The following is a 10706-nucleotide window of genomic DNA, read 5'->3' on the forward strand; positions in this document are numbered from 1 at the left end:
GATCTGCTTCATTAACAATTTGTAACGCTATTATCTGCATCTCGCTTTCTCGTAATAACATGGCTGTTGCTGCTCTTGTATGTAAATTTAGCCTTCATTATTATATATTTGTTAACTTTATTATGGAAACACTATTGTAACGATGTAATCTGAATCAACATAATAAAAAATCCCGATGGCTTTGGAGGGCACACTTTACACCGGTCGAGTGTCAGACGTGCTCTCCAAATTCTCGATTACATCGTTTTGCTTAATTATTAGCATGCCGTTCACTCTTTAAGATGAAAAATGCGAACAAATGTTAAAAGAAACACACCACCAAATGCTAATAGAGTGTTACGACATAAATGAAATGCATCCATTAACCCAAATACGAAAAATGCTGCGACTTTCACATTTAAACCACGAGATTACGAATGTCGTATAGCAACCAAAAGGAGCATCCTTATGGCCATTTTCATCAATACGATGTACTTACAAAAAGCTATACGTATCCATTATAAAGTTTACAGACATACGTCGCATTTCATTTCGCTCCCTCTTCTTTCGAATTGAGTTAAAATTTTCAGGCGACAAATATTCTTCCAAAACGTTATAAAATTCAAAAGTTGTCATCTTTTCCAGTAGTAAGTCCACTTACAGACGGAGATAAACGACAACACAAAAATGACTCGCGAGAACAATTCAAACCTGACGAGTGGCGTATGTCGTAAAACACTAGACATGCGCAGAACAAATCGGGCAGCGTCGTGAAATGAATTTTAATTAAGCAGAGAACGCGTGCGCAAGACAAATCGGATGGGGACTCGTGTCGCGAAGTAGAAAAACGGAGATCGGACAGGGTCGTAATAGTAAAGTTCTGCGCATGCGTGCGCAAATCGGGTAGCAACGCGCAGAATGGCAGCGGCCATGGAGGACGGCGTGAGGGTGCGCGTCGGTGGACCTTTTCACGTTCTGCTTGGGGTCACCGGGAGCGTGGCGGCCCTGAAGGTCCCCGAGCTCGTCGGTCGGCTGCTGGAACTCCCGGGGGTGAGTAGAGCGGAGCGGCGTTCGCGCTGACGGCTTTCCGTGCTGAGCGCAGCCTTGGCGCTCGTGTTTGGCGGGCTGTAGGTGGCGCCGCGCGGCCAGTAAAGGCCCCTTCAGAGGAGGAGGAGGAGGAGGAAGAAGAAGAAGAAGCAGCGCGCGTCCCCTGCGGCGGCAACGGGCTTTACAGGCGGGCCGCGAGCTAACGGGCGTGGAGGATTCTTGCTCTCTTCAGCGTTTGCCCATTTTTGTATTCCACACGTCCGGTACCTCGTGTGCCCGGCCGTCTGCCCGGCATTTTGGTGCCAATGCAATTTGAAACGCTCCGCTGGGACCACAGCCAGTTTGGACATTCCCAGGGGCATGAGACGCCCTGTGCCACCCGGGCACCGATTGAATCGACTCCAAATGGCCAGGGAGCTCACCAACTGTTTGGTGGCCTGAAGGACTGGCAGGCTGAAAATGCTCAAGTGAATCCGAGAATCTGTGCCAGTCCTACACATTTTATTAACACAGTACTACCCGGTTTTTTTGTGCCACTTTGTATTTACGAACTCTGCCATTAAGTTTTGGTAAATTCAAATTCTATGTAGTGGTAGCTGTAATTACATTTCCTCCCACAGTCCAAAGACATGCAGGTTAGGTGGATTGGCGTTTCTAAATTGGCCCTAGTGTGTGCTTGGTGTGTGGGTGTGTTTGTGTGTGACCTGCGGTGGGTTGGCACCCTGCCCGGGATTGTTTCCTGCCTTGTGCCCTGTGTTGGCTGGGATTGGCTCCAGCAGACCCCCGTGACCCTGTATTCGGATTCAGCGGGTTAGAAAATGGATGGATGGTTGGATGGACTTTTCCCAGTTTAATTCCCGTTACACCGAATTAAATCTACTGTGAGCTTAGCGTGGTACACGAACTGACAGTCATACTCTGTGATTCCAGTGACGTCACATTGGGTCCGCCAGCATGTCCCGTGGCAGGTTTTGAAGTGTCATTCTGATTCATCAGAATATAAATTTGAGTAATCGTGATTGGTAAAACTGCAGGCAGTGTGGCACTGCCCTTCATGCCCAAAGGAGAGAGAGGCTGGGAGAAGGTGCTGATAACCACCCGATGGACCCCCTGGATTGGGACTGGAAGTGTTGCCTGTAAGTTAGAGGGGCTGGACGCTGGTTAACGTCGCAGAGTCACTTCTGGCGTTTATGGGATTCAACCCAATTACTGGCGCAGATCCCTGGCATCAAGAGTCGCCACTCACACAAAGGAGAGGCCAAAATGATTATAGTGTCATCACCCATAAAGGGGAAAGCAGGTGAGGGTCGAGTGTACGTACGGGCGCGCTTAAAAGAGAGTCAATTTCAGTGGAAATGAGTGCAGTCACAAAACCCAAAGTGCATCGGCCACACTTGGGCATACTTCTGTTCCACCGTTCATGCAATCCTGCGACTTGCAGATGAAGGCAGCCATGGCACAAGCTCCTTCAAATAGATAGATTTGTTCCCAGGGGAAATTTGGCTCGTTGCAGAGTCTTAATAAATACACCAGCACAGGAGAATTACTAAAAAGAAAGAAGAGCACCAGACCTGGCGAATGATCAGCAAGCAGTGCCAGGTAGGCTCTATGATGGCACGTTGACCTTAGTATGAAGACCTCCATGCCGGTGTGTCTCCTTTGTCTTCATTCTCCGCCCCTCTTCTGCCTCCAGCAGGTCCACAGGCGTCCCGTGACAGAGTCGGCAGGCCTCCCTTGAACCGGCTCGGCGCCCCACACAACTGGCCGTCCCAGACTTGTAGAACATGCACAGGATGTCCGTCCCCATGTCAGAGGAGTGCGGTCTCCTAGTAAATAAGAGGCAGTTCTGCCAGTCCAGCCCATGCGTCCACCCACCCCTGAATGGTAAGCGGGCCGAGGTGCGGCTGAAGTGAAGTTGCAGGCCGTTCTCGGGGTTCTCCCCTTAACTTCTCTCCATTGTCTCAAGACACCCCATGATTGCCCAAGCAAAGGCAAAACTGCACGAGTGCTCAGTTAAAACGGAAGGATTGGCACAGGAAGAGCTGCTAAGGGCACAAGGGGGAAAGCAGAGGCACCGGCTGTCGTGGCTGAGTTTTCATAGCAGCTGCTGAAGGCAGATATTTGGAGCCCATTAATGTGACCCCCCATCTGGCACTGGCCAAACCACCAGTTCTGTCCTCTGCCCGCGCGCTTTTGTCCTGATCATCCCCTCCTTGGGATCCTGAAATAACATCCGCGCAGGTCTGTCGCCCCCTCAGTAGTCTGACAGGAAATCTTGTCACCTCAGCCCGGGTTGCCCTTTGAGCTGCGGCCAAATGCCCGACTTGTAGCTCTGATGATGCCCTATTGTTGGCAAAATGTCTTGATGATGTTGGCATTGTGCGGCCTGATTTGGCAATGAGCTCAGAGGGCAGGTGGTCACCCACTGATTCTCGGCTTGAGTTTTGCATTACTTAACAGTGGATTTGGGTGGACTGCTAGCGCAAGCGTAAGTCACCCCAGTCTGAACGAGAGCGATTATGTTGGTCCTGCCAGCGCCATCTGCTTTATGAGTCGGCTTAGGGTGAGCCGAGGTGATACCCGCTCTTTGCCTCTGCGCATGTCCTTCGTTTTGTCCTGCATGATGGCAGACGTTTTCAAAGCTTGCAGCACTTTACGCATGTGTACTGTTTCAACTGTCTGCTGTTGTGCATTGCAGTGGCACCTTTACCCATGCCACCTATGTCAATGATGGGTGTCAAGAGAACATCCAAATCACAGCAGCCGCCTGCTCAGTTGTCTAAATGAAGGAGGGCACTGAGCTTTGGCACAATGCAGGACACGTGGCACTTGTTAGCTTTTTGGGGAGCATGGGTCTCGTCTCCCTTGTGGCCCTCGTTTAAAGACCCCACTGTTTCTAAGCGTTGGTGGACAGTGCGGGGACGTCGTCACCTTTGACCTTCGTGCGTTGGGCCAAGGCAGGTGACGTTTCCCGGACAGGCACAGTAAATGAGGGTGACGACGAGGTGTCCGTTGGGGCCCGGCGTGTTTGTGTCAAGTCCTCGGCTTGTTATTTTAATCCGTTTTCTCTTTTCCCTTTAATTGCCTTTGTGTTCCCAGTGGCCCGCTGCCTTGGGATTTGGTGAGCTGTTCTCAAGTAAAGCAGCTGATGCAAGCCTCCTGGCAGAGGGTTAGCCAACTGGCATCGAGTGTTACATCAGTCAAGCTCACCGGAGAGGGGGGCTTACATCAGCCAGCCTCGAGCCCTAGCGGCTCGTCTCCATCCTGCCAACCCCTCGCTGTTTCCTTTCTGCACCGGTGAAGCCCTTTGCCTGGTGCCGGCTTCATTTGCCATCATCTCTTCCTTTCTTGTACACTTACATGGTTTCATGCCAGTGGCGATGCCTCCTACTGGAAGCCCAGGATTAGGGTTGGGGTCAGGAAAGCCATCTGATCCATGTGTGCCTGTGGGAGCTGGCAGCTTTATCTTCCGTGGGGCCAATGAGTTACCTTGATTGGCCACTGGCACGGCCTGCTGACGGCTTGACACCTTTAGTGTGTTGGAGTGGGTGGAAGTGCCAGGCAATGCCCACTTCTAGTTGTCTGTTGATTCCTTTATTTGAATAAACTCTCATTCTGGACAGAAAATGGCAGATGGGCCTCTCGAAGTGTCCACCGATGGGGTTTAGCGTTTTCAAATCACGCTGCCAACTGCCCGACAGAGTGCTGTAAGAGGGCTAACAATGTCGGGCTATATAGCGCCTTGACGTGTGCAGTCCAAGGAGGTTCTGCTCAGGCTCGTCTGGAGTCCTGGGTGCAGTTTGGGTCTCCAGGCTACAAAGAGGACATAGCAGCACTAGAGAAGGTCCAGAGAACCTGCTGATTACTGGGGGGCTACAGGGGATGCGTTATGATGAAAGATGAAAAGAGCTGAGCCTGTGCTGAGATGAAGGGGGACCTGACTGACTGAGGAGTTTAAAATGACGAAGAGGAGTTAGTCCAGTGGATCGAGCCCATCAAAAACACGCGGCGGGGCGGTCGATAAACTTCACACAGAAACTTGGAACGAGCGACCTAGAAGTGCGTTAGACAGGAAGACTTTAGGGACTCTTTTAGAAGATTGAAGTGGGCAGGACTGGCGGGCTTTGGTGGGCAAGTTCTCGTCCAGATTGTTCCCTCCTTCTAACTTTCTGTTGTGCAGAATTGTGGACTCGGAGTCTCGAGATGGACAAGCAGACTGCAAAGCCGTGCAGCGTGGTCAGTGAAGTGAGTGCCCACCGTCGGGCGAATCTTACATTCTTATCAGTATCTCTTTGGCACGTGAATGTCGTCATCTGTCCTTCACTCCCAAAGTTAATCCGTACCACCAATGTTTTATTGCGCTTTCTTCTTCTTTCGGCTGCTCCTGTTAAGGGTTGCCACAGCGGATCATCCATTGCTTTCTGCCCCCTAGCTGACCACCCGTCCCTAGAAGTGACCTTCTTTCTGCCACGTCCACTAAATCGCTTCTCGCACTCCTGACCCGGGCTGCCAGGTAGTGGTGGCTCGAGTTTTTAAGCCAAGTCTTGACAGCCAGCACATCGTCTTCTGTTTGACTTTGACGGACATTCCATTAACACACGTTTTATAAAAAGTGCCCCTGGCACTGCATGTGCAGCTGTGGCATTTCATGGCTTTGGCAGTGCCCTGTTTGTTAGTTTGGCAGGACCGCCATTGTCCTCGTATTATTTTCGATGTACTGGCCATGCTGCCTACTTTGTGCTTTCATGTCAGATGCCACCCAGTCTTGGTTCTGGACGCCAGTGTCCTGACTGGCGGGGGCGTTTCCCCGGTGGGCTGCTCAATGACACCCTGAGAAGTGTCCAGTCCAGTCTGAGCGACTGCAGGGCTGCGTGTCCTGACTGGCCACAAGGCTTTAATGTGGACAGAGACGACCTCGATGAAGAAGTGCCACATAGAGAGCCTGCTGTCGATGTCGAGGGTGCCTTTCCAGGGGCATGTGGCCAATGTGGAATCTCCAGAGGCTGAAAGTCGGACGGCACCAGGAGCGGATCTGCGTGATGCAGTAAAAGGCTGGAAAGCCCGTGAGATGGCACCAGGCTTTAATGGGCAGGAAGGCCTCACTTCCCTGGCATGGAGTGTGCTGGGCACCGTGCTCTTATGTCTCTCTCTCTGTCTCTCTTTCTTTGGAATCTGAATGGTCTCCAATTTGGAGGTCAGATGGGATTGGCATTCCCTCGCCTGCCAACTGAAGAGAATGGCACCCCGACATGTGTCACCTTAACATTTCTGTTGCCTTTCTCCTGTAGGTGGAGGTGAAAGTGGTCACCACGGATCATGCCAAGCATTTCTTCAGCCCTGATGCCCTTCCTGTCGTGGTGCTCAGCGACTCGGACGAGTGGGAGGTACGGTCATTTGCTGGTCCCTGTATGCTTGTGAGTTTTGGTGTGCAGTCCATCCAGGATGCCACAGCCATGAGGAGATCTCGTCAGTTTGAAAAATGCAACCTGCAGCACAATGCAGTGATAGATGACAACTCGTAGAGGGCAAATAACCTAAACACTGAGCCGCTGGCACTTGCGCCAGTCGACTGAGGGCCAGCGTGTGTCCTCCAGTCCAGTCCTGCGTAACGCTGGACATAATGTCGTAGCCAAATGTCACTGTCACCATTCTGAGGACACGTGTCACCTGCCACAGTAAACGACATGAAAGTGTTTATTAACAGCACCAGGAGACACGAAGCTGAATACACGCGAGGACGCAAGGCGGCAGAGAACAGATCTGCATTCGAGATGGCGAGAGTCTGTGTCACTCGGCTCGGCTCGTGTCTCTCCAGCTGGTCACCCTGTGTCCTTTGTCACGATCAGATGGCTCAGTCAGGTGCCTCTCGTGGCTTCTTCACTCCCTCTGACCCCAATCGCGCGTGTGTGCGAGCGACACACCGATGTTCTCTGGCTTAATGGAAGGTGAAGTCCGCTTTCCTGTTGAGTTTAGGAGGAGAACCTTAAGGTGTCTCCTTCACTTGAGCTGTGACGTTTAGTACGTGTGGAGATGTGGACTGGCACACGATGGTCTTGGGGCCTGTTGTCTCCGGGAAGAGGGGCCGCCCGCTCGAGTGGATGTCCAGGAGCTCTTCTCTCTCATCATGTTATGCCTTAGGGAAGGGTGTGCTGCAGATGCCATCTGTCATGCCAGTGTATCCTACAGCCCACTGGTGTCCATGAGGAGTCATTAAAGGCCTAAATGAGTCAGTAGCTTGGCACAGTAAGGTGGCAACTTATTTTGCATCTCTGCCATGGGATGTGGTATTCTTTTTAATTTGCATGCCAATGCCTCATGCCACTGTTTGTTCACTAGAGGATCATGGGTGACTGAGCATTAGCGGTCGAGTGCCCTGATTGTGGACCGCGATCTGCTCAGAGCTGCTGGCCTGCTGGCGGGCTTCACCAAATCGGATTCCTGTGCTAGGACAGTGACGGCCTGCTCTGTCTGGTGACTTCCCTTCCGCTGCCTTAGGGAGTTCAGCTGGCATCATTGAATGCAATGCCAGTTAAACGCCAAGGGGCTTCCTTTTGGAGCTGCATGGTTTCTTGTGCGGATTCTTGGCATCTGGCTGGAGTCTTTGCTTTGCTGCTGTCCTTGGTTTGTTGTCATCGTCCATCAAGTCCTGAATCCAGTGCTGTGACAAAGATGCTCCTCGGCCATTCTGCGTGCTTTGGCCTGGACTCTGGTGCTTCGTGGCACAAAGGTGATCACTCGGGCACGCTGCGAGACACTTGAGGTGGTCTTGTGCCCACCACCCTCACCAAGGAGCTCCCGAGTGTTCCATGAATGCTCTTCAAGGCTCTGGGTTTATTCCCCACCTCGACCCATCTGATACTCGGAGCTGCCCGTGTAGTAAGCCAGTAAAGCTCATGAGCAGTGACTGGCATCCATCCTGGTAAAGAGCGTTGGGTTGGTGTTCACTGCAGAAAGGCTCTGTGATTGGGTGCCCAGACTCTGTCCCTTAACGACTTTTTTTTTTTTCCTTGTCCCTTTACAGATGTGGAGGCAACGCTCAGACCCGGTGCTGCACATTGAGCTGAGACGGTGGGCCGACCTCCTGCTTATTGCCCCGCTAGATGCCAACACCTTGGGCAAGCTTGCCAGTGGCATTTGTGACAACCTTCTAGTAAGAGCGCCAGTTGCAGAGCATGCTTCATGTGTTTGTGCCAGCTGATGGTGGGCAGTGGAGCAGGCCCAGCTGGCGTGGTGGTGACCGTGCCAGGGCCATCTTAATGGACAAGCTGCACTTTCCAGTCCCCTGTGACTCTAAGTGTTTAACTTCTTCTCTCTTTTGTTGCCCACCTTGCACAAGCAGGGCATTGAGGCCGAGGCCTGCACTCCCATCAAGTGCTGATCTCTGTGTTGTGCCATCTGCCTGGTGATCTGTGCCTGCGTGCAGCAATGTTGAGTTAACTCTGACGTGTGCCTCTGTCACAGACCTGTGTTGTCCGAGCCTGGGATCGGACGAAGCCCCTTCTCGTTTGCCCGGCAATGAACACGGCCATGTGGGAGCACCCGCTGACTTGCAGGCAGTTGGGCATCCTAAAGGAGTTTGGCTACGTTGAGATTCCCTGCATCAGTAAGAAGCTTGTGTGCGGAGATGAAGGTAAGACTTGGCACCCTAGAGCAAGAGAAGCTGCCAGTGTGCAGGATGGATGTGCCAGCCCCACTGGGTTGCTACTGCCTCCCCTTTGTGCTACTTTTAAGTGGCAGTGGGCTAAACCTGCCCCAGCATGGCCTCTCAATGTGCCACCTGGCTCACCACACACTGTGGCCTTTGGCACTTTCTGATCTTTGTCTGCCTGGCGTTTAGGGTGCCCATCTTTTACATGGCAAGAGCGGCACCATGTGGCTGGAGTGGGCAGCCTGCATTCTGTCTTTTCAGCCTTTTACTTTTGATGGCCGGGTGGCCTGCCCATCAGTGGGCTGCTCGTGGCATCTTCTGTCTGTGCAGTTCAGTTTGGAGGGGACAACGGGTATGGTAGTCTCCCAGGAGGCATGACGACCTGCATGGTGCTGTCCTGCGGAGCTCCCGGGACTGCAGCAGCGAAGGGCTTGAACCAGAGGAGCAGCTTAATGTGACAAGGTGGGTGAAGAATGGACAGCGATTGCTTGCTGTGCCATGTGATGGGACCAGAAGGTGCTGAGGCTTGGCAGGGTGCCATTCTTGGCCACCATTTTGTGGGTTTTCATGGCCACATAAAGAAGCAGCAGCTTGTAGTTGATTTCCATCATGCATTTCTGCCACGGGTGGACACTGGCTTACCGATGTGTGTATTTCTTTTTTAGGTATGGGTGCCATGGCGGAGGTTTGCACGATCGTGGAGGCTGTGGAGAGTCACTTGTGCTCTGTTCAGGTGACATGTTACCTCTTTAATCCTGGGTGTGTGAGGGGGGGGTTTGGGTGTCCAACTGTCCGAGTTCGGGCCGTCCCCTTGGCTCACTGGAGACCCTCTAGAGATCAGCGTCGCTCGCCGTCTAATGCAGGGTATTACAGGTCCATCAGCGGGGGTCCTCTACCCCCGAGTGTAGGGTCTGTGTAAATTGGCCCACAGCTTTGACTACCCATCTGTGTGTCCATGCCAGCTTTTTTATCTTTTTTTGTTCCCTTTGACCCGCTTGTTCTCTTTTAACTGACACCCCGTCGCTTGGCCTGCTGCCCCCAGGGTCTCTCGGACTCCTGCTGTTCATTTGCCCCAACTTTCTTCCCACAGGTGAGATCTGAGGTGACACCTCCGATGACATCCTCGTGATGAGCAGACCATTGCTATGGAAACAGGACTGGGCAAGAGCGGCACTGACGGGCAGCAGGTTATCGACGACTATCTGAATCGACGGGGTCAGCCCTGGTGAGGGGTCTTCTGACGGTTGCTAAGTGAAGACAGCCGCAGGACACTTTGAGACTGATGTGGCATTTGACCTTCGCAGCAGCAGGGCTTGGCGCTACACATGCCAGGTCAGCTGAAGAGACGCCAAGTCTGAAAGGACCAGAAATGCAAAATCAGGGAGGCGGCCGAACGGGTCCTACAGTAGGTGACCGTTGGAGTGGCACGTCACCCATAGGGTGGTGGTACGTGTGTCCCCAATTAGATGCCTGTCACGAGCAGCATGTTGGGATGTTGCCCATAATTGTAATAAATCATAGATGGCTTTGTGCCATCTGCTGCTGTTTTTTAATGAACTCCTTGTGCCTGGTGGTGGTGTTAAGAGTGACGAGTGACCACGGAGACCCCGACGGGCTGACGTGCAGCTCCTCGTCGTGTGACAGATGTCTTTTACTGGGCTGCTGTGTTAGATGTGCGTGTCCTGGCATCGGTCACCGTGGTGCCACCATTTTGTGCTAAAGCGTCCCAGGTGAAGGTCTGCGCTGGGCTAAGTGCCGGTGGCATCTGCCTCAGACATGTTGGCAGGTCCTGCAGACGGCGGCACCGATGGCACAGAGCAGAGCAACTCGGGCAGTGAACTTCATGGCGACAGGTGAGCCTTTGTTCTCATATGGTCAACAGCTCTTGGGGTGAAGGGTGGCCCAGTGGTACCATGTGGACCAGGCAGACTCGAGGGGGCGCCGTTGTCTCTTTTGCAGACTCGTTGTCCCAAAGACAGTTCTGTCTGCTGACACCTGGGAGCGGGTGACACACTGAGGCTGCTGTCCCCCT

General features: G+C 52.7%; 1 protein-coding gene across 2 annotated transcripts; it reads left to right on the forward strand.

Annotated features, from left to right (window-relative positions):
• Positions 1 to 816: 816 nt before the first annotated feature.
• Positions 817 to 10231, forward strand: ppcdc (phosphopantothenoylcysteine decarboxylase). Of its 2 annotated transcripts, XM_039772375.1 has the most exons (6): positions 826 to 1029; positions 6315 to 6410; positions 8048 to 8176; positions 8488 to 8656; positions 9340 to 9407; positions 9765 to 10231. In XM_039772375.1, the coding sequence occupies exons 1-6, from the start codon at positions 898 to 900 to the stop codon at positions 9801 to 9803; spliced, it is 633 nt and encodes a 210-aa protein (XP_039628309.1). In that variant the 5' UTR covers positions 826 to 897; the 3' UTR covers positions 9804 to 10231. The 2 variants fall into 2 exon arrangements, with proteins under 2 accessions (XP_039628310.1, XP_039628309.1); XM_039772376.1 differs by lacking the exon at positions 6315 to 6410 and having other exon boundaries at positions 817 to 1029.
• Positions 10232 to 10706: the final 475 nt, after the last annotated feature.

Source organism: Polypterus senegalus, chromosome 12, assembly GCF_016835505.1.
Source record: "Polypterus senegalus isolate Bchr_013 chromosome 12, ASM1683550v1, whole genome shotgun sequence".
NCBI lineage: Eukaryota > Metazoa > Chordata > Cladistia > Polypteriformes > Polypteridae > Polypterus > Polypterus senegalus.

Bases quoted from the DNA above. Each gene is read 5' to 3' on its own strand.
- ppcdc (XM_039772375.1), top strand. From the start codon at position 898: ATGGCAGCGGCCATGGAGGACGGCGTGAGGGTGCGCGTCGGTGGACCT. The intron at 1,030-6,314 runs GTGAGTAGAGCG...TTTCTCCTGTAG, and splicing joins GGCTGCTGGAACTCCCGGGG to GTGGAGGTGAAAGTGGTCAC. The intron at 8,657-9,339 runs GTAAGACTTGGC...TTTCTTTTTTAG, and splicing joins GCTTGTGTGCGGAGATGAAG to GTATGGGTGCCATGGCGGAG.